Source organism: Eptesicus fuscus, chromosome 9 (genome assembly GCF_027574615.1).
Source record: "Eptesicus fuscus isolate TK198812 chromosome 9, DD_ASM_mEF_20220401, whole genome shotgun sequence".
Lineage (NCBI taxonomy): Eukaryota > Metazoa > Chordata > Mammalia > Chiroptera > Vespertilionidae > Eptesicus > Eptesicus fuscus.
The window spans coordinates 25,884,223-25,911,867 of NC_072481.1; the positions used below are offsets into that span (position 1 = coordinate 25,884,223).

At 46.3% G+C, this 27,645-nt stretch overlaps 2 protein-coding genes, 1 long non-coding RNA gene and 1 other non-coding gene across 4 annotated transcripts in view; all 4 read right to left on the reverse strand.

Moving 5' to 3' along the window:
- The window catches only part of TRIT1 (tRNA isopentenyltransferase 1), a 43,976-nt gene extending 34,821 nt beyond the window's left edge, over positions 1–9,155 (reverse strand). Inside the window, 1 exon segment of the mRNA XM_054720805.1 lies at positions 8,982–9,155. Coding sequence (XP_054576780.1) covers positions 8,982–9,155 — 174 coding nt within the window.
- LOC129150215 (uncharacterized) lies at positions 615–8,814 on the reverse strand. The gene is made up of 2 exons (XR_008556939.1): positions 8,753–8,814; positions 615–921 (listed from the first exon to the last, which is right to left on the reverse strand). It is a non-coding gene; the product is annotated as an uncharacterized LOC129150215 (long non-coding RNA).
- A 5,177-nt stretch (positions 9,156–14,332) lies between the features above and the next one.
- LOC114235068 (U6 spliceosomal RNA) lies at positions 14,333–14,436 on the reverse strand. The gene has a single exon (XR_003621249.1). It is a non-coding gene; the product is annotated as a U6 spliceosomal RNA (small nuclear RNA).
- A 5,921-nt stretch (positions 14,437–20,357) lies between these two features.
- Positions 20,358–26,695, reverse strand: MYCL (MYCL proto-oncogene, bHLH transcription factor). Its single transcript, XM_008151180.3, has 3 exons — positions 26,488–26,695; positions 25,625–26,129; positions 20,358–22,657 (listed from the first exon to the last, which is right to left on the reverse strand). Exons 1-3 carry the CDS (start codon positions 26,593–26,595, stop codon positions 22,059–22,061), a joined length of 1,212 nt encoding a protein of 403 aa, XP_008149402.2. The 5' UTR covers positions 26,596–26,695; the 3' UTR covers positions 20,358–22,058.
- Between the last annotated feature and the right edge of the window lie 950 nt (positions 26,696–27,645).

Here is a 27,645-nt window from a genome sequence, read left to right on the forward strand (position 1 = left end):
GCTCTCCCCCTCCCTTCCACTCTCTCTAAAATGGAAAGATATCTTCGGGTGAGGATTAACCAAAAAAAAAAAAAAAAAAAGGAGAGAGAGAGAGAGAATAGTCTTCTTCCTTCTCTGCCTGATGAAATGTATACAGTTGAATAAAGGAAAAGAATGGGATGAAGGATGAATGGATAAATAAATAAATAAATAAATAGGAGGTGGAGAAAAAAACATAGAATAGTATGGAGATGACAGCACAAGAAAGCAATTTTTGGTAGGGATGAGATTATTATAGTGCCTACCTCATAAGGTTCTGGTGAAAATATTAAATGAGATAATATATGTCAAACTTTCAGAAAAGTGTCGGTTATCCAAAATAATGAAAGTGTAATGTGTTAAATTAGACTGGCCGTCCTTCCGGACAAAGCCACAGCAGGGGCCGGGCCCCTTGCACAAATTTCATGCATCGGGCCTCATATATATATATGTGTGTGTAATTGCTATTTTCAGTATTATTATCATTCATGGTATGGTGCTAAGAGCTTGAACTCCTGCTGCCACAATGAGGAGGGAGCAGTGGTGAGGCTCCAGCAGAGCTCCAAAGGTAACCAAAGAGACAAACGGGGCCCTGGTCTGATTCAAATTTATTCAACAAACTACACACACGAAACCAAAACCAACTGGGTTAAGCCGCACTAGAAGAGTACATACAGAGCATGTAGGTGAATTCCCATACACCTCAAATAACTTTTACTCCTCAAACGTATATCCTTTTCTGAAGTGGAGCTGTTTCAAGTGAAACATCAGGACAGCACTCATGCTCGCAAATATGAATCTGCAAGTCTTATCTATGCTCCCCAATGGTTTTCCATTTGGCCAGTAGTCATTTCTCCTTCCTTACATAACACAGGAGGCTTGACTACAAAGTTCTTCCCATAGCTGCAAAAAAAAAGTGAATATATATGTAAAACCCACCCACACTTAATACTGTAGCAAAGGAAAATTAAATTCACTCACAACAGAGGTGAGTTAAGAAACCTTAGAAAACTATACATATATAATTTTAGATGAGTCAAAAATTTGAGATTTCTTTTTTTGCTTCTTATCAGGCTCAGTCCTTTTAAAAGATTGCCTTCAGATAGCCCCCATCTCTTCTGGTTAACAGGTTTTCATGACTTTTATTTCATATCCTAGTAATAAGCCACTGTGATTCACTACCCCATCTCTCCTTCATATCCCTCCCCCATCATCCCAGATCTCCCTTGAGCACTATCAGACAGTAGGCCTTCAGTAAAAAGAAAAAAAGCACAACACTGCTCCTAAATTATGACCCAAAGCAGACAAAAAGAACGCAGAACTCCGCATCTATTAAATGGCACACAGCCTGCTTACTAGTCAGACTGCCACAAATCATTTGCTTCTCCTCTTGTAGGTTTAGACAAACACAAAGGGAACTATGCTCCTATGTATGACTACTACTTCTCCACAGGACTTGAAGGACTAAGGCATTAGAGATACTTCCTCTCTATAAACCCAAATAGAACACTGTTTATTTTCTCTTGGCATACAGTTAGTAGCCTGTATTTCCAGGCAGTCATTGTACATCTTTTGGCAAGTGCCTTCAAGTTTCTCAGTACAATGTTTCATCCAGTCACTGAAGGCAATGCATTGTACCTTGAATTTACATGCCAAGAAAAGACAGACTGAAAAGAAGACCTTCAGTATCACCTTCCTGCAATATATGAGACACTACAGGAGTTAGAAGGCCCAGATCCAATTCCCAGGTGTGCAAGTGTCTTGCAGTATGATCTCCAGTCTGCTCTTTAATCTTTCTGTACTTCAGTTTTTCCATCCTGGAAAACAGGGATTGTATTACCTTCCCCTCCCTGAATTTAGACTCTTACTGCTGACTGAGAATATTTGTGTTTCTATAATTTGTGAAACTGGGGTTTGGAAAACTCAGAAAATTAAGCACAAATGTCATTTCTCACTTTTGTCAGATCTACCTGACTTTTGTCAGATCTACCATGCAGAATCCACAGAACCTAGCAGGAGTCTCTAAATAAGTAATCCCTCAGAGAGCAGTTCTGACTTCCCACTCAACAAGTAACACACATGAGAATGGGAGGCAAGAGGCCAGATGCTACATAGCTAGCTACAGAAGCAAGTCATTATACGTCAGGCTCCATTACAATATTATCACCTAGACATACTATCCTTAACACTCCATTGTACTTTTACCTCAAAGAAGCTACCTCAATATTTAAAGCACTTACTTAATTCAATGTTTACCAAAAACAAGCACTTTCCCTGGATGGTAACTGCCCTGGTAGGGTTTACCTTGGGGTGACCCTACAGTTAAGGCAGGACAAAGGGATGACACCACAAGTATGAGGTGCAAGACAATTTAAGATTTAAGGCAGGATTTTACAGTCCTTTTTGAGTTACTAGTATACTTTTTTTTAACTGTTAAGTGACTTTTTTAAATTTTACTGTTGAAAGTATTCCATATGTCCCCCTTTTTTCCCCATTGACTCCTTATAGCCCGCCCCCATGCCTTCACCTATGGTCTGACAAGTACACTTTTGAAATACAAAATTCTGGACAGGATTCCAAAAAATTATTAAAATGCAAATGTTGGCTTTTAAAAAGATAAACTTGGACCCTAGCCAGTGTCTCTTGGTTGATTTTCCCGTGTACCGAAGGGTTGCCAGTTTAATTCCAGGGTGAGCAGGAAGCATCCAATTGATGTTTAGCTCTCACATCCATGTTTCTCTCTCTCTCTCTCCTTCTCCCTTCCTCCCCTCTAAAAAAACAACAACAAAAAAAAAAACAATAAAAAAGATTTTAAAAAAAATTTTTTTTTAGCCCTAGCCAGTTTGGCTCAGTGGGCAGAGTGTCAGCTTCGGACTGAAGGGTCCCGGGTTCAATTCTAGTCAAGGGCACATGTCCAGATTGCAGGCTCAACCCCCAGTAGGGGACATGCAGGAGGCAGCAATCAATGATTCTCTCGCATCATTGATGTTTCAATCTCTCTCTCCCTCTCCCTTCCTCTCTGAATGAATAAAAATATATATATTTTTAAAAAGGAATGTTTTAAAGAAAAAAAAGGAATGTTTAAAAAAATTTATTTAAAGATCTGTGCCGCGCCAGCACAGCCAAGGGTTCGGGGAGCCTGAGTGGGGGCGACGAAGGATGGAGAAATGATAGACAAAGAGAAAAAGCTGGGTCTAGGTGGATCTTCTGTGCCTTGATGAGGCCACAGACAGATCCAGATTGCAAAGCTGAGGCTTTATTTATTGTCAGGGACAAACAATTGACAATGTTCTTGTAAGTTTTACTTGTTTTGGCAGCACTTGCTGCCCCTCCCACAGCCCACTAGCTACCCAGGAAAGATCTAGGGAACAGTTACAAGATCAAGCTTAATTATGCTTAGAGGACTGTGCCCTCCAAGCTGGGACTTGTTTGTGACTTTGCCAGCAGGTCAGTCCGAGGCTTAAACCTATGACTGCTTCCTACAAAGATCAACTTGAGCCGAAACCGGTTTGGCTCAGTGGACAGAGCGTTGGCCTGCGGACTGAAAGGTCCCAGGTTCGATTCCAGTCAAGGGCATGTACCTTGGTTGCGGGCACATCCCCGGTGGGGGGCGTGCAGGAGGCAGCTGATCGATGTTTCTAGCTCTCTATCCCTCTCCTTTCCTCTCTGTAAAAAATCAATAAAAATATATTTTTAAAAAAATGATCAACTTGAAAAAACTTTCTAATTATCACACTTTCCACTTGGTCAACCTTTGGTCTGTGTAGCTATTTCAACAAAGAAGTTTACTGTTCTGGCCGAAACCGGTTTGGATCAGTGGATGGAGCGTCGGATGGAGCGTCGGTCTGCGGACTGAGGGGTCCCAGGTTCAATTCCAGTCAGGGGCATGTACATTGGTTGCGGGCACATCCCCAGTGGGGGGTGTGCTAGGAGGCAGCTGGTCGATGTTTCTCTCTCATTGATGTTTCTAGCTCTCTGTCCCTCTCCGTTCCTCTCTGTAAAAAATCAATAAAATATATTTTTTAAAAAAAAAAAAAAAAGAAGTTTACTGTTCTGTATAGGTTCTCCACAAGGCCAAATTTCCCCCTTTGTTCCAGTAAACATTCTCAATCTTTGCTATCATTTGAATTATTCTTTTTTAAATATTTTTATTGATTTCAGAGAGGAAGGGAGAGGGAGAGAGATAGAAACATCAATGAGAATCACTGATAGGCTGCCCCCTGTATGCCCCACACTAGGGATCGAGCCCACAAACTGGGCATACATGTGCCCTGACCAGGAATCAAACCATGACCTCCTGGTTCATAGGTCGATGCTTAACCACTGAACCACGCTGGCTGGGCTATCTGCCGGAAACCAATCTTGTTTCACTAATAGAAAGATGTGGACAGGAAACCCAGAAGGCTGGTCAACAACCCTTATTGCTCTAACCACTCACCCTTTAGTTGAAACATTGTTAGCTGAAGCAGCCTCCACCTCTGTTTGTCTTATGTAAATTTCTGTTATTTCCTGCCTAAGGGCTATGGGTGTTTCCCATAGCCTCAATAAAAGGGATAGCAAGGCCAGAGCAGTGTGTAGTCCTCCCACTAGAGGTGGGCTCCCGCCTGGCCCCCAATATCGCCAAATTAATACTTTTCTAGTCTCTTTTCATTTGTGTGCGGCCTTCTCCAGAACCCGAACCCTGAACCGGAACCCTGAACCACGCGGGACGTGAAAGGGGTTCCCACAGCTATCACTGAATTATTGACTAAATTATATCTCTATCTAGTTATAGCACATTTTATCCCCCTAAGCAATGCATCATGTGGCCGACACTCAGCTCAACAACACTTTATTTGACAAAGATCACTATGAATTCACATTACGATTCACAATATGAATCCTAAAATACAATTTATATCCTGATCAAAGTGCAGTACACCCTTGTGAAAGAAAAGTGGCATACAAGTTAAATTCTCTAGCCTGGTCGGTGTGGCTCCACGGTTGAGCGTCAACACATGAACCAAGAGGTCACGGGATCAATTCCCAGTCAGAGCACATGCCTGGGGTTGCGGGCTTGATCCCCCAATAAGGGGCGTGCAGGAGGCAGCCAATCAACATCAATATTTCTATCTCTCTATCCCTCTCCCTTCCTCTCTCTAAAATCAATAAAAATTTTTAAAATGTTTAATATTATTTTTAGCCTTGGCCCCGTGGCTCAGTGGTTGCGTATCGACCTATGAAGAAGAAGTCACAATTCGATTTCCAGTTGGGGCACATGCCAGGATTTTGGGCTTGATCAATGATTCTCTCTCATCACTGATGTTTCTAGCTCTCTCCTTCCCCCTTCCTTTCTGAAATCAATAAAAAAATATTTTTTTTTTCTTTTCTTACTGACTTAAGAGAGAAACATCAATTTGCTGTTCCACCCACCCATGCATTCATTGGTTGCTTCCTGCATGCACTGCCACCGGAGATTGAGCCTGCAATCCTGGTGCACTGGGATAGCACCCCAACCAACTGGACAGCGCGAGCCTCTTTTCTTATCTGTGAAATAATATCTACTTTACAAGGTCATTGTGAGGATAAACCGCGCTATACAAATTTAAGCTATTATTATTTTGCCTGTAGATTTTTCGAAATTGAAATTGAAAATGTTCATTCAAGGAACTGATGATCCAACCTTAAGAACGTCACTTTGTGCCCTAGCGGGTTTTGACTCAGTTGGATAGAGTATTGGCCCAAGGACTGAAGGGTCCCCGGTTCGATTCCGGTCAAGGGCACAGCCCTGGTCCAAGTGTGTACGGGAGGCAACCAATGGATATGTCTTTCTCACATTGATGTTTCTCTCTCACTGTCTTTCCCCATATCTTTCACTCTTTCTAAGAATCACTGGAAAAGTATCCTCAGGATAGGATTAATAAATAACAAGAAATAAAAAAAAGAATGTCACTTTGCTCACATGTTTACCAAAAATTTTCTGACTCAACCTCAAGTCACTGAAAAGCATCACCTCCTTCCTTCCATTAGCTAAGAAACAAGCAAAGCAGCACTACCCTAACAGGGGGCATGGTAAGCAGATATAGAAATGAAGAACTGAATATTCACAGTGAATGGGGCAGAGATACTTTATTTTATTATTTGGACTGAAAAGTAAAATCAAAGGTCAAAGTTTTTCAATGGGACTAAGAGGAAATGTTACGAATATCCAAGATTTAATCACAACCTATACCCAATTCAGAAAGCTCAAATCACTAAAGTATTTTTCATATACAGTAGGTCCCCGGGTTATGTCGGAGATCTGTTCCTACGCAATTTTCGCAGTAAGTCGGAACCCACCTACATAAGCACCCACGTCACTCACATGGAGCACATACACAGCAGTAATGAAGTGAAACAGTAAAAAAAATTTAAGATAACAATTCCTGACCTTTACTTGTAAAAAAAATGATAAAAAAACAAAGCACATATGTACATACGTCGAAATGACGGAACTTTTTTTTAATAAATAAATGGGAGATGGCGATGTAACCATGAAACGACATACGTAACCACAAAACGAGGTCCATCGAGTCCGACGTAACCCGAGGACTGCCTGTATTAATTAATCCTCATGGTATTTCAAAGAAGTTTGATTCTCATATTTATTACTTATAACCACAGGAAAAATCTGAATGGACCAAAATGCACCATTTAATAAAACAAGTCAACAAATATTTTCTTCTTTCTTATCTATCCAAACTTCACCTACCTTTCAAGTCCCTTTTCAGAGAGCTTTCCATGACTATGCCATCCTTCACTGATTTCTCCCATCTCAGGAATTCTTTGGTTTATAATAAAATCTAACACTTGTAGCCTCTCTTCTCCCTACCTGTCCACCTTGCAAAGCATCATTAATATCTCAGTTCAAACACTTAACTCTATTTTGTTTCATGTTTAGCTGAACTAAAACTTCTTGAGGACAAGGATTATGATTTTGTCTCTCCAAAAGGGCATTTCAGAATAGTACCTACTAGCCCTAGCTGGTTTGGCTCAGTGGATAGAGAGTGTCAGCCTGTGGACTGAAGGGTCCCAGGTTCAATTCTGGTCAAGGGCACATGCCCGGGTTGCGGGCTCGATCCCCAGTTGTGGGGTGTGCAGGAGGCAGCCAATCAATCATTCTCTCATCATTGATGTTTCTCTCTCTTCCTCTCCCTCTCCCTTCCTTTCTGAAATCAATAAAAATATGTTTTTTAAAAAAGCATACCATATTTTTACCACTTACTATGTGCCATATGTTACATTAAGTGCTTTACGTACTTAATCTCACTTAATCAGTATAATAATGTTGTGTTGTTGTTATTATTCTCCCTATTTTACAGAAGAAAAAAACAACAGAATGAAGAGGTTAGGCTGAAGTTGCATATCTTAGAAAAGATAGGGCTGAGATTTGAGTCTCAGCCCTAAAGTCTGTCTCTAGAAGTTGACACAAAGTAGAGATCACAAACAAATATTTGCTAAATTATCCTAATCATTTCATGTGTGTTGATGGTTGTATCACCCCAAATGAACTAAGGAGGGTAGAAACCTTGCCCAGAGGTTCATAAGGTACAGTGGGGAGCGCTGCCCCTCCAGGCCCTGAACCTACGTGGAATTTCACATCAAGCATCTCATTTACTCCATAAAAACTTCTATTTGTAAGTCCTCTTCAACAAACAGCACCTGTAATTCTTCCATCAGAGATTTACCCAAAAAGTCACCCTCTCTCAATCCGAACACAAATGCTCCCAGGTGCCATGTGTGCTACATTCCTTCTGGGCCTCCCTCCGACTCGGGAAGAGGACAAAGCCTCCTGCTTCCCAACTGCCAGGAACTTGGAAAGTTCAGCTTTTGCCCAGCCAGCGGGGCTCAGGGGCTGAGCAGCGACCTATGAACCAGGAGGTTCCCCTGTGTGGGCCATTTGGGAGGCAGCTGACCAATGATTCTCTCATCACTGATGTTTCTCTCTCTCCCTCTCCCTTCCTCTCTGAAATCAATAAAAAAATGTATATTTTTTAAGTCTCAGCTTTTTAAAACAAGCATTTACCAAGTGCCTGGTCTTCTTCAGAAAAGGCCACCCCGCTCTTCATTCTAACTCTATTTTAATCCCAGTTATTAATCACTACAGCCTTGTGAGGTAGGTAGGTGTTTTCTCCACTTTACAGATAAATAATGTCCCCAAAAAACGACATTATGAAGGTCACGAGGCCGGTGGCCGATTAGGGGCTGGAATCTAGGTCTCCTGACTATATCCAGTCTGTTCCATTCCTCCGGCAGAAACTCATGGATGGTAACCGATTTATCTTGGTGTCGCTGGGCACTCTAAATAGCAAAAGCTCTAGAATAATTTTCATTCAAAAAAGCTTCTTATCGGCACTAACCGGTTTGGCTCAGTGGATAGAGCATCAGCCTGCGGACTGAAGGGTCCCAGGTTCGATTCCGGTCAAGGGCATGTACCTTGGTGGCGGGCACATCCCAGTAGCGGGTGTGCAGGAGGCAGCTGGTCCATGTTTCTCTCTCATCGACGTTTCTAACTCTCTGTCCCTCTCCCTTCCTCTCTGTAAAAAAAATCAATAAAATATATTTTCTTAAAAAAGCTATGTATCGGACATACATATGTCAACCTTATAGGTTCAAGTACTATCTCCTCCACCTGTTTGCTGTGTGACACGGAGTAAGCGTATTCCACCTCCTGCGGTGAACTCCCTCGTCTATAAATGGAGAGAACAGTACCTACCAAACGGTAAGGTCGTGAGAAGTAAATGAGATGAAAGTGAAACGCCTGGAACTATATCTGACAGACGGTGGGCGGTTAGTCATTATGGTTTCCCTTCCCCTCCCCGCTCCGCCCCGCAAGCTTCGGGGTTCACGCACTGTCCCATGCTCCCGGGGATCACCCTGGCCCGAGGCCTGCACGCGCGCGGCCTCCGGGTCTCACAAGCCGGCGGCCAGCCGCCCTGTCGCACCTGCATGGAGTCCGCGCTGACGATCTCGCCACCAAGCCGCTGGCCGAGCTGCAACGCCAGGGTGGACTTGCCGGTGCCCGTGGCCCCGAGAATCACTACAAGCGGCAGTGTCCGTTGCATGCCCCGGAGCCCAGGGCCCACAGAAACGGCTCGTGCAGCCGCCGCCGCCGCCATCTTGAAGACATCTGCGCTTGCGCGGGAGCAGCTGTCCCCATGACAACCGTCAGTGCGCTTGTGCAAACCTGGGGCTGAGCAGGGAGGGTGAACCGGGAGGAGGGAGCTGCGGAACCCAGGTCCCCACGCTCCCGACGTGAATGCCATCAACTAAGTGGTGTCACAGCTTCAACTACCAGCTCACCCACATAGGGCTGGCAGTCCTATCTAAAGTAGAATGATCCCTATCATTCTTTTCCAGCACCCAGTTATTTTTCTTCATAGCACTGATTACAATATAAAACTGTAAACTGACCTCTTGTCTGTTGTCTGACTTTCCACTCCAGGATGTTAGTTCCGTAAAAGCAAAGAACAGCTCCTGCCTAGGTCATTGCTGTATCTCCAGTACCTAGCACAGTACCTGATACCGAGTAGGCTCCCAATAGTGTTGTCATTGTTTTAAATATATTTGTATTGATTTCAGAGAGGAAGGGAGAGGGAGAGATATAGAAACATCAATGATGAGAGAGAATCATTAATAGGCTGCCTCCCAAAGGCCCCACACTGGGGAGGGAGCCCACAATCAGGGCATGTGTCCTGACCTGGAATCGCCCGGTGACCTCCTGGTTCATAGGTCTACGCTCACCCACTGAGCCAAACCACCACAGTTGGTTGTTTTTTTAATGAAGCACTTTACAAATGTCAGACTTTTTTTAAATAATGAGTCACCCTTTTTTTATGTTATTTTTTTTATTAATGGGGGCGGGGGGGAGGCAGAGAGAGAGAAAAAGAGAAATATCGATTTCTGTTGTTTCACTTGTTTATGCTTCATTAGTTGTTTTCTTATATGTGACCTGACTGGGGCTCAAACTCGGCAACCCTCTAACCAACTGAGCTGCGAGGCCAGGGCCCAATATTGTTAAATGGAGAGGCGAGTGGCTTGCCTATCTCGTGCTGGAGCCAGTCAGCTCAGAGGTGTGGCATTCTCCAGGATCAAATCTGCCCTGTTATCAGGCCAGGGTGGCTGCACTAATGTTTTCATCCCACAATGCAAACTCAGACACAATCAGAAGGCAGGGCAAAACGTTCCATCCCTTTGAGGAGAAGATGCAAGAGATGGAGTGAGAAAAAAGAAAAACAAGCAAACTACCCACAAAATATGAAGAAGAAAAGTAAAGCAGGCAGAAAGGATAAAGTAGTATCAATCCTCCCATGTGGCTCAGTGGTTGGAGTGTAGCCCTGTACACTGAAAGGTCAGGGGTTTGATTCCCAGTCAGGGCCCATATCTAGGTTGTGGGTTCGATCCCCAACCTGGTCAGGGCACATGCAGGAGGCAACCGATGGATGTTTCTCTCTCACATCGATCAATGTCTCTCTCTCTCTCTCTCTCTCTCTCTCTCTCTCACTCTCTCTCTCACACACACACACACACAAAAAAAAATCAATGAAAATCTCCTTGGATGAGGATTAAAAAAAAAAAAAAAAAAAGTAGGTGAGGAGAATTAGGACAAGAGAAGACCAAAATCCAGGGGACTCCACAATCTTGAAGAACGGGCTTTGGAATCAGATGGACCTAGGTTCAAATCCTTGCTCTGTCACTTACCATCTGTGTGGCCTCATACAGTTATCCTCAATTTTTAATATCATTAAATACCTCTCAAGATTACCATAGGGAGAAAATGAAGTAATGTCTGAAAAGTGTCAGCTACAATGCCTGGCACATAACAGCCACCATTTTTTGAATACTTTGGAGTGTTATTATAAAAGTAACACTCCATCTGCCTCACTAAAGAGGTAAGAGCAGCCGCCTAAAGGTCCAAAATTTTCAGTAATGTGTAAAAGTGTCTAAATACCTACTGTGCTAACCCCTTGTTAGCCAATTTAAGAGTTAATTTTTTTCTCCCTGAGATTACTTGTCTCTGCCTGGCTCTCAAATCATGTCACCAGGATCCCCTGGGCCACAGGAATTACTCCTGGAAGTTTAGAGTATATGTGAGAATATCCGCCAATATGTGGCCTGCCTGGGATAACTATGAATACATTTCTCAATCACTTGGATCACCCTGGCATAATGGCCACTCCTGTAGCCACATGTATTGTTTGGAAAACACCAGATCCCAGGGTCCCCATACCTCCCTTTCTCAATCCAATCTGCTTTGATCAAAAGCCTTGTTCTCTCCAATTTGTGGTACCTGCCTGGGGCTGGTATTAAAATCAAGATGTGAGGCCACATATTGGCAGACACTCTCAACATGATGGTTGTTAACTGTAGAGCCTTTGCCTGGAGACTTTCAGAGGGTACAGTTACCATGACAACCAACAGAAAGATGACAGGCTGGAGAAATGATGCAAATAAAGCAAAAGGGAGGCTAATTTCATGATGACAATCTGACCATGACAGAGTATGCTCAATCACAGATGGGAAAGCATTGTCCAAGTCATGACCAGGTGACTGTTACTAGAGAGAGGAAAAGAGGGGGGTGGAATTTACCACCGAGAGACCAGAAGAGGGAGAGGCTGGTTGCCAAGGCAACTGGGAAGAAAGGAATGAAAAAATGGAGCTTTACCACAGCAGCAGAAAATTGCTTCTAGCCAAGCAACACAGGACTGTTGCTATAGAAACAAAGAGAACAGGGATCCTGTAGACCATGGGGAGAATTATCACTAAAATGCTGAGCAGGGAAGACTCCTAAATCAGAATGGAGCCCAGGGTCCAAAACAAATGAGAAGTGAGAAAAACACTGTGCCATTTCCACTCATTGTAATTCTACCAGCCCTACCACAAGAGAATGGGAACGTATTTTGTAATACCTTTATAGTATTTTATTTGTACCTCTGTCTCCCTAATGATCCTCTAAACTCGACTAAGAATAGTTCCTGCAGGTAATCTGTAACTTGAAATCCTAATCGGAGAGATTAAGTTCAAGGGAAAATTGGGACATTGAAGTCTATGACCAAGAGCTAATAAGTATTTCTGAAAACAACATAAAACCCTCTAGGGAGAAGCTTTGCAGAATAACAAGGAGACAAAAGGTGACAAAAGGAAGTCAGAAAAGCTATATGTAGTCATGCCCAGGTATTAGCTTCAGCCCTCTCTCCACCTTTTATGAGGCCAGATGGGATGTAGCTCAATCTTCTCTGTAAGATAGCTCACGAGGAAAGGGAGCCTTTCATTTAAAGTATATGTATATATGTAGAGGTGAAGGATGCAGAGCCCATCTCCAACATACTCCACTGCTTACAGGTTATTTAGGGTAAATACATTCTATTTTAAAAGGCAAAAATGGTCCAGCTGGTTGAGCATCGACCTATGAACCAGGAAGGAAGTTACAGTTCGATTCCCAGTCAGAGGGGCCCAGCCTGACTATACAGAGCACATGCCCGGCTTGCGGGCTCCAACCCGTTGGAAGGGTGCAGGAGGCAGCCAATCGATGATTCTCTCTCATCATTCATGTTTCTATCTCTTTCTCCCTCTCCCTTCCTCTCTGAAATCAATTAAAAGAATACTTTTTTTTTTAGAAGACAAAAATGTTGGGATAGGTTCAGTCTGGAAGGGCATATCTAAAATGTAGGAATGAGGTACTAGGGATGCTCAAGTTACTTGGAGGGTAATAATTCCTTGTCTGCACTTCTGAAAGTCCACAGCATCCACCTAACTGTCACCCACAGTGTGTGAGTGTTGTACCCTAAGGAGCCGATGTATAGTCAGGCTGGGCCCCTCTGCACCTACCTCCTGTTCTTTAGGAAACTGAGAGCAGAACATTGGGTTGGATGCACAAGGGAACATGGCAGAAAAGGAGAAAGAGAGAAGTGCAGAAAGATAGAAGGGAAATCTGGGTGGTGACTCATTAGTGTTTATTGTGTTACTTTCTATCCTCTGTATATTTTAAATAATTTATTTTTAAATTTTTTGGAAAAAGAAAGACACTTGAGAAGAAGGCTAAAGGTGAAACCACTAGAGTGGAGGGTCCATTCAAAGTGAAGCATCTAGAATGGGATTCTGGAGGATGCCGTGACAGTCTGGACAGAAGGAAGAATGTGGGAGGACTGAAGCATCTGTTTCCAAGGTAAAAGAAGAAAGTTGGGTCAAAGACAAACACTAGTTTTTTTTGGTAAAACGCAAGGTGCCTTTGCCACCTAACCCCATACTAATTAGGTATCCTAAATAAAAAATACTTCCTGCCGGAGTATTTCATGATGAACTCAGTACTTGTATTAGTTTCCCAGAGCTGCCAGGCTGCCATAACAAATTACCACGGAGGGGGCGGCTTAAAACAAGGGAACTGCATTTCCTCACAGTTCTGGGCCAGAAGTCCAAAATCAAGGGGTAGGCAGGGCCATGCTCCCATGCTTCCATCTATGGAGGAACCCTTCCTTGCCTCTTCTAGCTTCTGGTGATTGCTGGCAATCCTTGGCATTACTTAGTCTGTGGCAACATGACTCCAGTTCTGCCTTTGTCTTCACATGGCCCTCTTGTCTGTCCGAATTTCTTCCCCCCTCCCCCCCCCCTTTTTTTTAAAATTGATTTGAGAGAGAGAAACTTGGGTTTGTTGTTCCACTTACTTGTGCATTCATTGGTTACTTCTTGTATGTGCCGTGACCGGGGACTGAACACACAACCTTGGTGTATCAGGATGATGCTCTAACCAACTGAGCTACCCGGCCAGGTCCTGAATTTCTCTCTCTTTAGGACACCAGTCATTGGATTAGGGCCCAGCCGAATCCAGTATGACCTCATTTTAGCTTGATTACATCTGCAAAGATTCTGTTTCCAAATAAGGTCACATTTACATGTTCTGGATAAACCTGAATTTGGTGGGGAATATTATACAACCCAGTGCAGTGTCTGTCAGTAATCACAACACATTCCATTGGTTTGGTGAATTGTTTTTTCTATTGGTGATTGGTTAATTCAAATTTAGGAGCATCAGAATTGCGCAAAACAGGCAAGAAGAAGAGAGTAGAGCTCACAATGTTGTAGGGTTTATGTTATACCTAAGGAGTTACAGGATTTGCTTTAGAACACACCAGAATATTTTCAAAGGATGCTTCACTTTGGACCTTCTGGGCTCCCTAAGAGAGCCCGCATGTCCACAGGGCATCCCTGAAGGCTGCAAAATCAGAGTGGGGGGAGGGGAGTACAAAAGGAAAAAGATGCAGAGGTCCTTGCCAGTTCTAATCTCAGGGCTCTTTTTTCTTTTAACATGGAATGCTTCATGAATATGTGTGTCATCCTTGCGCAAGGGCGATGCTAATCTCTGTATCGGTCCCATTTTCATTTATTCATTTATTCTCATTTCAAGTTTAGTGTATGTGCTGCCAAAATGAGCACCTCACAGCTCTTTTAAACTTTGTCCCATACTCCTCGGCTCTCCTCTTTCTCATGGCTTGGCATCCTGGACCTTCAACATCTTTATATCTTGAGTTCCAAGCCTGTATCTTCAGTTCAAACCCTTTTCTAAAGCTTCGGTGTCACATTACCCACTTCCTCTGTTTTGGATGACCCCATCACTTCAATCTCTGTGTCCCCAACCACAATCAGTTTCTTTCCCTGACTTCCCTATTTCAAAGAATCACAGAGGATGTTTGCTATTGAAAGGATCCTCTTAGAAATCTAGTGCAAACCCTCTCGTTTTGTAAAAATGAGACCAGTCAACAAAGCACACCAGATTTTTCCCCCTCCCCTAGGTTCCACATCACCTTCCCAATCTCCTTTCCCCAAAGCTATTCCCTTAGTCTAGAACACATTCTCCTCTTCATTTAGCCAAATATCACTGGTACTTCTAGTTCCAATATCCTCAACAAGAACTTTCTTAATGACTCCAAACCAAGTACTCTTCCCCTTCCGAGTCTTGTAACCCTTGTCTGAGACACATACTGCCTTAGTTTGTAATCATGTTTGCACGCTCATAAACTTTCATAAGGAACTTCATCTTTCATAAGTAGCTTCATCTTCATTGCTCTGAACTATGTGGGAGATACTATTCCAGGAACTTTACATATAATAATTTATTTAATCTTCACAACAGTTCTATGAGGTAAGTATTAATATTATATCCATTTTAGAGAAGAAGGAAACTCACTTGGGGAGGTGATTTGCCTAACATCACATAGGCAGTAACCTTAAGTCCTTGTCTTTAACCTTTACACAGGGTGGAGCAAAAGTAGGCTTACAGTTGTTCTTATGGAAAATAGTATAATCTATCTATCTATCTATCTATCTATCTATCTATCTATCTATCTATCATCTATATATATATAAAAGGCTAATATGCAGTGTCCCCTCCGGAGTTCGATCGAGAGACTGGGAGTTCAATTGCTTGCTATGATGTGTGCAGACCACCGGGGACAGCACGGAATGAAGGAAGGCCCTGGCCAGCAGCTGGGAGCTGGAAGGAATGCCCCGGCTGGCAGCCAGAAGGCCCCGATTGGCCCTGATCGCTGGCCAGGCCTAGGAACCCCACCCATGTTCAAATTTCATGCACTGAGCCTCTAGTAATTCATAAAAATAATACAAGAATAAGCTGTTTCGCATACTCACAACTGAAAAACTACTTTTGCCAAACCCTATACTCTGCAATCTATACCACCTTCTGTGAATATTTTTGTATCTCTGCGGGTCTTGGCTCTAAACCCTTATTCCAATGTTTTTCTAAGCGTGACCTCAGGATTCCACCTCCCTGCTTGCTTATCAGCAATGTAGATTTCTGGCCCTGACCTACTGCATCAGGTTTTGGAGGTAGTTAAATTCTAAAAACACACTCGGGTTTGAAAATCTCTGCCTGAATAAAATAGGCATTAGAGGATTTAATGACTGAATGGAGTCAGTTGACTCCAGCTCAGATTGAAGGTATTGCAGTACCAAGTAAGGACAAATGGAGGACACATATGTGCATTGGCATCACAGACGTGCAGCTCCTGCCTGCCATGGGTCATGGGATGCTGTAGACCCAGCAGAGATTCAGGTTTTTGCTCTCTTTTCCTCCTCTGCCTATCTCAGTCTCTCCAAACCTTGGCTACTCCTTCCTGGGTAATTTATTGCCTCTTGAGGCCTCAATAGGTGTACTCAGATTACTTCAAAGTACTCCACTTGGGAAGCTTTCTTCTTTTATCAATCCCTCCTGTCTGTCACCTTTCAATAGGATGAATCTGTATCCTAGATGTGGCTTGTTAAATGGTTTAAATAACACTAATCATTTGGGGAGAAAATACTTGCAAATTACATATCTGATAAGGTTAATATACAGAATATATAGAGAACTCCTTAAAAAATCCAATTAATGGTTCGTTCCCAGGTTTCGGCACCAAAAACAAAACAAAACAAAAACAAAACAAATCCAATTAAAAACTGGGCAAAGAACTTGAGTAGCCATTTCTCCAAAGAAAAAATACAAATGGCCAATAAGCACATGAAAAGATGCTCAATATCACTAATCATTAGATAATACAAATCAAAACCACAACAGCTACTACCTCACATCTGTTAGGATAATTACTATTTTTTTTAAAAAAAAAAAAAGTGGCCCTGGCCAGGAAGCTCAGTTGGTTAGAGTCGTCCTGATATGCCAACGTTACAGGTTCAGTCCCCAGTCAGGACACATACAAGAAGCAACCGACGAATGCACGAATGCATGAATGGGTGGAACAACAAATCAATGTCTCTTGAAAAACCAATAAATTTTTTAAAAAATGGTAAAGATAATAAATTAAGACAACTTAAATTTATGTGTATTTTACTACAATAAAAATAATTGGGGGGAAACGATAATAGCTAAACATGCTCATAGAATGCTTACCATGCGGCAAGCACTGGTCTAAACACTCCACATGTGATAACTCACTACAAAAAAAACACTACTCATTTCCTGAGCACTTACTATTGCTCGCAACAATCCAACGAAGCAGGTGCTACTATTTACACCTGTTTTACAGATACTGAGGCTAGGAGAGGTGAATACTTTGCCCATAGTCACAAAGCTGGGAAATGCAGAGCCAGATTTAGAACTGAAATCTGTTGGTGTGAGAGCCCACTTAACCATATTGCTTCCCACAAGTTTAAAGGTGACCCATCACTTCCTGGGCACTGAATCTCATGGACACCTGGCACGGAGTCTCATTGTTTTTAATAACTCACCTGATCAGAGACTTTAAGAACATAGTTACATTTCTTCCGCAAAAGAATGGTACCATTAATACAGTTGATTCCTTTGGCAGCAATTCTAAATAAAGACATTAACAAGAGCTACCCACTGGACTTAAGATAGGAATGCCCACACCCCAACGCAACTTGAGCAGACACATTTAGATACCTCCCCTTCATCCCTCATCAATTATCTCCCAACTGGTTCTTATCCTTAGGAAGGAACCTCTCTCCTCTCCCTCCCTTCCGCCCCCCTCCAGATCTACAAAGGCATCCCCATGCCCCTTCTCTTTCTAAAGTGAATCTTCTGCAACATCCTGACCCTAGGAGCACTTTAGACAAATGCAGCAGTCTAAGATAACTCAACCTGTCTCAGTCCCCCTGCCCCCCAGAGAGCTGCCAATAGAGGCAGGAGTTAAGCACATGCATTAACCTTTTCATGTCTAACAGGACGACCTTTCTTTTCTGCACCAAGGGTGGCTTCTCGGCTGCCCCATATTGTCCGTGCCCACATCCCCAAGTTGGGTGTGTATTCTCCTAAATTCAAGAATAAAATCCTGGCTATTTCCAAAGATAGGTAGGAGTCTGTAGAAAGGAGCTTAAAATACTTCACATTCCAGAAACACCCTCCCTTCCCCCCAGGAGATGGCTTTATTCCCACTCCTTTCTCAGCAGAGTCGGACTCAAAGGAGCTGAAGCTTGGAGTCAGGCAGCTGGTGCTAGCTGTGTGGGCTTAGCTACATGACTGAAATGTCTCAGCTTCAGTTTGCTCATCTGTGAAATGGGGTGACACCATCCTGTTCTCCAGGTTACCGCGAGGATTAAGATACGTAAAACAACTGGCATCAGTGCCTGTACCCGAGTCTCTACTGTCTTATTGAGGGCCCAGAATCATTCAAGGTCTAGTAAAGGGAGAGAAGGCCTACAAATGAGTCTCTTGACAAATGTCCTCAAAAAAGGACGGGAAGCCTGGCTGGTGTGGCTCAATGGGTGAGCATCGACCTCTGAACCAGGAGGTCATGGTTCAATTCCCAGTCAGGGCACCTTCCCCGGGTTGCAGGCTCGATCCCCAGTGTGGGGTGTGGAGGCAGCCAATCAAAATGAATCTCTCTCATCATCGATATTTATCTCTCTCTCTCTCCCTTCCTCTCTGAAACCAATAAATATATATATATTTTTGAAAAAGGATGGGAATAGCCCTAGCCAGTTTTGCTCAGTGGATAGAGCTTCAGCCCACGGACTGAAGGGTCTCAGGTTCCATTATGGTCAAGGGCACATACCGCAGTTGCAGGCTTGGTCTGGCCCTGGTCTGGGTGCGTGCAGAAGGCAACCAATCGATGGGTCTCTTTCATATCGGTATTTCTCTGTCTCTCCCCTTCCCTTCCACTCTCTAAAAACCAATGGAAAAATATCCTTTGGTGAGAATTAACAACAAAAAAGGATGGGAACAGAGTTGGCAATAACTAAAAGGGAAATTAAATTTTAAGAGTCCCAGTAACCCAAGTCTGTTTTTATCCAACAGCTACTTATAAATTGGGTTTGCTGACACAGGGGCAGTGGGGGTGGAGAGGAAAGTTTACCTGACAGGAGTCTGGGTTTGGGATTCTGATTTTAAGTGACCTTGAGCAAGAAACCTCTCCAGGCTCCAGGACCATGTGGCAGATATTGCCTACTTACCAGGTTGTGATGAGGGTCACGGGCTAAGTGCCAGGAATTTAGTTTTTTTACCCTACTCAGGCTCCATAGGAGTGCAGGCGGGCAATACCAACCCAGGTTTCAGCTGTGAGGCAGGAGTAGCTAAAGCAAAGTGGCCTTCTCCCACCATGCTGCTCATGGCCCTTCTAAACAGCAACCGTTTTCCTTTCCGTCCCAGAAGGGACCTCTTTGGGGCACGACTAACCCTCCCAGCCCACTGATGGGCAAAGGGGCTGGTTATGGAACATATGCATCACTTCATCCCAGTAAGTGGCAGGCACGGTGCTCCCCGCACCCCGAGAGTTCCAAGCAGCAGTTAAGCGATGGAATTTCTGTTTACCTCCTCCACACACCCCGTGCTAACAAAACAAGCTGATCATTACTATGCTGTGGGGAAGGCTTCTGGCTGCGGAGACATTCAGAGCTGGTTTCAAATCCCAACTCATTGACTTACCAGCTGTGTAATTTGGGGCAGTTTTGTTTCACTCTTAGAACCTGTTTCCTCTTCTGTAGTCCTGGTTGGTGTGGCAAAATATGGAGAAGTAAGCTGAGACATAGGCAGTACTCTATCAGGAAGAGCTATTATTAAATTCTCTCCTCTTGCATTAACAGCAACTTTATAAGAACTATGGGAGGAAAAGGGAGCCTTCATGTTCTTTCATTAAATCCAGGGGAAAAATATCACATTACATCACAAAATCACTGAGAATTTTTAAAAAGACATCCTGCAACGGGTCATCATACCACTAACATAAGAATGGTACCACCCTAAATACAAAGCTTTACAGTTTCTAAAGTGCTTTATCATCTACTACTTCATTGAATACCTGCCAAATCCCTGTGAAGTAGCATTTATCCCCATTTTACAGATAAGAAAACTAGGACTCAGAAAGATTAGGCTAAAGGCACAGAACAAGGAAGTGGTGGAACCTGGATTTCAAGCCTTCTGAAGTACAAATTCAGCATGCTTTGCAATTCACAAGGGAATTTCGTGTTCACCGAGTGCCGAGCCTACGTTGTTTAGACATGTCTGAAATGGCATTTCAGGAACCCAAAGTGGAATGACCAGGTGAGCAAATGTGGTTAGAGAGATGCAACCCTCTGGCTCCTTTGTAGCTACCCTGAAACAGTCTTCCTTGGTTCAGGGAGACTCAGTTGGCATAAGCTGCCCCCACTCTGACATGTTTGAGAAAGCTTTTATTAGATGTCCCAGAAGGCAACATTTTAAAATCAGGCGATCAATAATTACAACTAAATACATAATTTCAGATAAACTTGCCTTTCAAAATAAGTCAGACTCTCACAACAGGATAATTGCCCAAGAGCTTTTTTCTTGTACAAAAACACCACCACTTTTGCAAAAGGCATACAAAAATACAGTATTAAAAAAAAAACAAAACACAAAAAAAACAAAACTGCTTCCAGTATAATACCCAACAGCAGCTTATAAAACACAAGCTATTCAGGTGAGACATCAGTAACCTACTTCCCACCCATTCTCCGAAGACAGTTCCAGAAGTCACTTGGCTCCAGGAAACCATGCTCCAAAAGGTAGAGAGACTTTCTCCAAACTTCCACTGGGGTTCTCTAGGGCCACGAAGCAACCTCAGAAACAGACTCTCGTGCATAACAGGTTTGGAAGAAGCAGGTGGCTTTCCAGAGCCACAGACAGCTCTCAACCATCCTTCCCCACCCCCACTTTCAAACCCACAGCCAGGAGAGTCCTGGAAGGGGGCTGATCCTTCTTCCAGAATAGGCTTGGGGGCCACTGAGGTTGCCCAAAGACACTATAGGGTTAGGTGTCTTTTGCAGACTGGAGGCTGCACCTGGAACCCACTTGGAGGTGCCAAGTCCAGCTGGGGCAAAATGCACCATGGTCCACTAAGCAGAGCTCCCCCAGGAAGTCAGGCCGCCTTCTGGAGCCCTGGATGCGTCCCAGCAGCTCTCCCAGGAAGACCTTCAGTAAGACCCAAGTCCTGAGACAGGGATCGGACTCCTGTCAGGCTGGCAGGTGGCCCAGGGGTGGCTGCAGAGACACAAGCTCCTTGGAGCTGCATGAGAAGGACAGGTTTGCATGGTTCTAGTTACTAGAATCTAGTAGAACTTCAAACTTATCAGTCAGGGCTTGAGATGAGAGGAAGCTGAGAAAGAGGAAGTGGTACAGTTCTCACTCCTGAGGTGCCTGACAACCGCCTTGAGAGAAGATTCCAAGATGGAAGACACCTGGGTAGGGAACGAGTTCACAGCCAGAACTCCAAGCCTTCCCTAGGTTAGGATCCATGTCCCTGCATCTTGGGGAAATACTTCTGACCTCTGGGGAAGGGGTGCTAGAAAGCCATTGCTAACAAAGGCAGAAGGAAACAAAAAAGCCCCTTGTGAGGACAGAACGGTCTTTCCCTCAGAGGAAAGGGCCCACAGGGCTGTGAGACAAAGAATCCAGAGGCCAAGCTCTTTAAATGTTTTCCAGGCCGCAGCATTGAGTGGGAGGAAGGGTGTCATCTAACAATATATATGTATATATTAAAGGTTTCCAACTCCTCAGCTACTGTAAAGTGTCTGACAGTGAGGTAACGGTCCATGTTGATCAAGTCCGCGAGCTCGTCTTCACCCGACAGCTCGTGTGTCTCCTGGAAAAAGGAGCCTCGGGGAGTGCGTCCAGGCCCAGCTGTCCCAGCGTCACCCCAGAGACACCAGTGGGAGCATCCCTTCCCAGCCTAAAGCTCATCCGGAGTGTGAGATTTCATGCAGGCTGGAGGCCCCGACAACGTCCACCACCTGTTGCATAGCATCTGTCAGGCTTTTCTTCCGAGTCAGTGAGCTAGGCAGACCCCAAGGCTCCGCAGTCAGCTGCCTGCCTGCGAAGCCAAAGGCGCCAGAGAAGACACAGTGCTCCCGTGAGTCAGGGAAGAGGGAGAGCTGGGTTTCCAGGTTTCCAAGAATGCAAGCCCTTATTGTGTGCACCAGCGGCAAAGCATCCTGGGATCTACTGTCCACCGTAACCAAAATGTGCAAATTACTAAAGGGGAGAGGGACGGTTAAAAAATTAACTCGGGTCTTTGTCATACAGAGCAGTCAGGCGTTTTGGTCAGTTAGTAGCCACTGAGGTACGCGATTCTTTTCTGCAGTTGCTGCTGCCGGCATCGAAGCTGCCTTTTCTCCGTAGCCATCCTCTTCTCGGCCCCCACCAGGGCCTGCAAGTATTCCAATGCCTTGCTCAGGATCACCACTTTAGGGGCCTTGGAGCAGCTGGCCAGGGTGGGTACCTGGTCCCTCAGGGCCAAGAACCTTGAGCGGAGGTCATTCCGCCTTTTGCGCTCCAGGAAGTTGTGGTTCTTCCGCTTGGTCACATCCTCAGTGTCAGAACTGACAGGTCTGGGGTGGCAGGACTGGGGAGCCTCACTTTCTATAGGCAGGGGGCTCACAACCTCTTCCTGTACCTCATCTTCCTTTTCCTCTGGAGCATCTCTCTCCAGAGCCTCTTCTTGTGGATCTCTCTCCGGAGGCCCTTCTTGGGAACAGCTTTCTGGAGGAAAGCGGGCGGCATAGTTGTGCTGCTGCTGGTGGATGGAGATGTGGAAGTGTTTCATGCAGGGGTCCAAAGGGTCTGCTCGCACCGTGATGGTGACTGGCTTCCGCACACCCAGGGACTGTCTCTTCTCCACCGTCACAACATCAATTTCTTCACCCTCTGTCCGAGAGGAGAGATCAAGAGAAAAACACACCCCATGAGAAACATATACAAGGACCCTAGGCTGGGAAAGGAGGTGACATTTTCCTAATTTAGATACAAGCAAACTGAAGGGAAGGGAGAGACAGCTGATTCATTTGTAATGGGTAAGGGCAGTGTGAAGGGAAGGAAGGGAAATAAGCAAGCAGGGAAATATTCTCCAATTTCCTTTTGCACAGCAAGGCTTAGATAAGAACAAAAGGCAGGCCCAAGCCAACAGCCCCCAGTCTGCACAGGCTCTCCCCTCCCCCACTGAGAGGATGGAGAGAAAGAGCTATCAGCCTGGGACAAAGTTTAGCTATAAAGATCTTCCCCAGTCGGGCTCTTTCATGCCCCATCAGAATTGTAAATGAGGGGTCTGTGGGCAGAGTTGCCCTTTGTTCCTGCCCAGCACAGCCTGCACTTGGGGAATTGTTACTTTTCACAAGTTATAAATCCTATTATTCCCCCACCTCTCTATTCTACTATCCCTTTCAGACGAAGATTCAGAGAAGGGAGGGCTGCAAGGCATCTCTCATCTCTGCACACCCACAGAGGGGAAGGAAAGGTTTCCGTTAGGGGCATTTTGCTATCGGGTTCAGTGGGTTTCTAAAGTCATCCATCATTTATAGGTTGCCGGCCCCACCCCCTTCCCTGGACCAGAATAGGGTCGGATTTGTAATCGCAGGTCGGCAAAAGCTGCAGGAACTTCACAAAGGTACAAACAACCATTTCCACGCTCCCTGTGCCAGGGGTAAAAACTGAGCAGCAGAATATCCCCATGCAAGGGCTGAAACACCAGGGACCTGGACATGCCCCCATCATTCCCTGGCTTGAAGGTCTCTTAGATTACCCCAACCAGGAGAGGGGCATTTAAGGGGAAAACCTTCCTGCTCCACGCGTTTTTCAGACCTCCACATAGAAGACCACCTAATGCATTTCAGCCTGACAACAGAAGAGCTCAGTTCTCTGTCTCTTTTGCATATCAGGAAGCTTGAGCCCCTTTGTCAGGAAGGCTTCCATTGTGTGGACAATCGCATTACTTCTCCATTAATAAAACCTGACCATTCAGCCCTCCTGGCCCCAAGGCCCGTGATTGGCTGGCTAAGCTGTGTTTGGAATGCTGTTTTACCCAGCCCCTACCCGCTATTGGCTGAGCTTTGCCATCAGTCACTCTCCCCACCCCCCTCATTGTTTGCAATCTGTTGCATTTTGTTCTGGGCCATGTGGCCTGTGAACCAGGAGCTTGCAAACAGGTTCAGGTTAAAGGGCAGGTCAGAAGATGATTCAGGAGGCTCCCCCGCATCCCAAACTTTAATATTTCAATGTTAAACCTGGTGGCTGGGAAGGCTCGGCCTAAGGGAGAAATAATGTAAGACCACTATTCCCCTTTTCAGAGTGTAGTGTCTAACTCTACCCAGACAAGGAAATGCCCTCAGCTGGACAACCAAGGCCAACCCCCTCATAAGCCAAGGGAGAAACAGACCTAGATCATCCAAATCCACACATCACTTTTGTAACATTTTGGACCTCAAAGTACGATCTCAAACTCCCAAAACAGTGCTCCTCCCACTCTACCACTCCCATCAGCCTTTGTAGAGATATATCTTTATTGGTTTCTTGATCTCCAAATTCCCTTTCCAGCCATTAAACAAACACAAGATTTTGGGATAGGAAGCAAGCAGGTTAAAAATGACCTTAAACATAGTGGACTGAAAAAAGTTGACGTTTAAATTTTTCTTGTTATCCTTACTTTTTCCCTTCAAGTGTATGACGACTTCCATACCCTATTCCCTAGTCCCCTCTAAATGGTCATGCAAAGTTATCCTTAAAAGTGAACAAATGGGACATCTGTAATACTTTCAACAATAAGGTAAATTTTTTAAAAAAGTGACAGGGTTTTCTCTGTCCTGCATCTTATAAAAGCACCCTCTCCGATATTTCTAATGGATACAGAGGTCTGAGAAGAGGGTAGGCTAAGAACATGGTTGTCTGATGGCACAGGATGCTGGTCTGCCCTTAGTGAGGTTTACACTTGCCTTCAACGGTGGGGAAAGGGGCCTGGAGTTCCATATCCTTGACCCCAGCATCTAGAGAGTTTGGCACAAAGTAGGGGACAGGGAACATTTTTCGAATGCAAGGAGGCAGCCGAAGCTCTTGGATGGACTGGGAGGGAGTTAAAGGGACACCTTTCCAACTCAGGCCAAAGCAACAAGGCAAGGGGTAGCCCTTCTCAGATAAACTCCCATGAAGACCCTCTAAACATCAAGAAGTGCCTGGCTGAGACGGAGGGTCAGGCAAAGAAGCTGGCTAGATGGCAGGAAGCTGGGGCTCACTTCTAGTGATTTCCTATTTCTAAGCCTCAGTTGTTCCCTCTGTTAATGGTCGGAGTTCATTCCTTCCCTACCTACCTGTCTCATGGGTAACGGTGTGGATGCACCAATGATAAGGGATGGGAGCATTTTAAAGTAAAGCAGACAGGAGACTAGGTTTTTAAAAGGATGAAGGCTTTGGCTTTGCACAAAAGGCTCCTCAGCTTCCTCTCTCCCTAGGGGAGTGTGAGTTTCCCAGGAAAAGAGGCAGCAACAAAAAACTTCAAGCCTGGAGTGGCCCTTAAGGGACCTCTCCCAGCCTCCCAGGACAGAAATCCCCTCCTGTCCAATCCCGGATTGTCCTCTCCAAGCCTCACCCTGTCTCCCTTGTCCCCTGGGGTTCCAATCATCACCAAAGCAGCGCTGGCTCCCACGCCACTTCTTCAAACTGTTTACTAACACACCCACGTGCCAGACAGACACCGCTGGGGGCTACACTGGCAGCTTCAGCCCGAGAAAGGGGGAGGTGGCCGAAGGGCTAGCGAAGATTCAGTGCCAGACCTCAGACGGCCGCAGAGTTTTGGCCACCCATGGGGTTCCCCCCGCCCCCCCTTGATCAGCCCGGCGCAGTCCTTACCCGAGTCGCTAGGGCTCTCGGACCCCGAGCAGGCCTGGGTCTTGGGCTCGCTCAGTGGACAGGGGGCAGCGGGCACCGGGTTGCCGACTTCGAGGCTGGGAGCGCAGTCCGGGGCGGCGGGCAGCTTAGGCGGGTTCCCCCGGGGCGCGCCAGTGGCGAGCCGGTCGCTCACCGCTCTCTCCAGCCGTTCCCGGGCTGAGAAGCCGCTCCACATGCAGTCACGGCGGATGATGGAGGCGTAGTTTCTGCCCCAAGCTTTTGAGTGGCCCCGGGATTCTGCCTCATCCCCGGCGCCCCCTCCGGGCCACGGCTCCGGGGGACCAATTCCAGGGGCCGGGTCCCCGGCGCCGGGACCCGAGCCCCAAGGCGGCGACGTGGGAGGCGACGGCACCAGCTCGAATTTCTTCCAGATGTCCTCGCTGGGCGCCGTGGAGCGGTAGAAATCCTCCCCGCAGTCATAGTCGTAGAAATAGTGCTGGTACGAGTCGAAGTCCATGTCCGCTCCCTGCGAGAGGGAAGGGGGACGTGCTGATTGGGGTACGGGCCCAGGGATGGGAGGCGTTCCCGGATTCCCAAGCACCGCCGGCTGCAAGGCTCTACCCCTCCCGAACCTCTGGGCTTGGAACCCACGCCCTTCCCTCGCGTCCCGGGGAGCCCGGTGCTGGGTCAGCGAGCCCGGGGAAGCCGCTCACAGAGCGCGGACGCGGCTGCAGGAGCGAGTTCAAAGCAAACTTTGCCAGCGCCGCCCGGGGCGCAGCTCCCGGGGCCCAGCCGGGCCGGGCGGGGGCGCACTGTGCCCAGAAGGCAGCCTGCAGCCCGCCCCCCGGGACCCGCGCCCGCACCCTGGCGGCCCCTAGTCTCACCTCGCTCCGGCCGCCCGCCACCGGGAGCGGACCCGCTCGGGGCCGGCTCGGGGCAGCCCGGCAGCCCGCACACAAGCACATGCGCGCCACCGAGCGCGCGCCCCGCATTCAAGAGCGCGCCCCCACGCGCGCCCTCTTTCCCTCGCTCGTGCACGAAGCCCCAGACGCTACCGGGATGGGCGCGGGAGCGCGAGATGCAGGCGCATTGTTTCCCGGCTGCCTTATATCTCGTCGCGCGCCCTAGGCTCTGGGACCCGGGGGCGGGCCCTACGGGACAAGCCCCTCCCCCTCTTCGCCCCCTCCCAGCAGTCGACAGGTGGGGACTTGGAGTCTCCGCCCCACCCCTGCTGGCTGCTCTCTCCGGCTCCATTAGTCCCTATACCCCGCAAATAAATTGCACACTGGGGAGGGCATGGCAGGCGGCGAGCTGATGCAGCCCGGCGGTCGGCGGTGGGGGCGTGACTCTTCACCAAGACCCAGGCGGCCCCAGCAGACCGAACTAAAACGGTGATCCCGGCCCACTCCGGGCTGGGAACGAGGGCTCCTCCCTGCCGCGCCCCGCCCTGCCCAGCCCCGCGAGTCTGCTTCCCAGGCCTCGCCCAGCCTAGTTCAGGTGCGCCTGGCCCGCGGGGGGTGCGGTGGGGAAGCCTTCGCACCTACACCGCGCCACCTGGCGGCCCACACTCCTGAGCTGGGGCCGGTCCCCAGCATCTGCTTCTTCACCGGTTTCTTTAGTTAGGGTTTGCAACCTGGACCCCAGCGAAACGAGGTGGTGAAGATTCCGGACTCTGGAGCCTGAAACTTCACTTATTTTTTCTTTTTAATCCTCACTCGAGGATATTTTTCCATTGATTTTTTAGAGAGAGTGGGAGAGAGAGGAAAAGACAGAGAAATATTGATGTGAGAGAAACACATGGATTAGTTGGGTCCTGCACGTGCGCCAACTAGGGCCCGACAGGGGAGGAACCTGCAACGGAGGTACGTGCCCTTGGCTGGGATCGGACCTGGGCTGGGACCCTTTGGTCCACAGGCGGATGCTCTATCCACTGAGCCAAAGTTCACTTTTCTGCGCCTCAGTTTCATCTACAAAACGAAGGGATCGTAATACCTCACAGAATTTCTAGTGTTTAAGAAGATAATGGTATCTAGAGAAGGGAA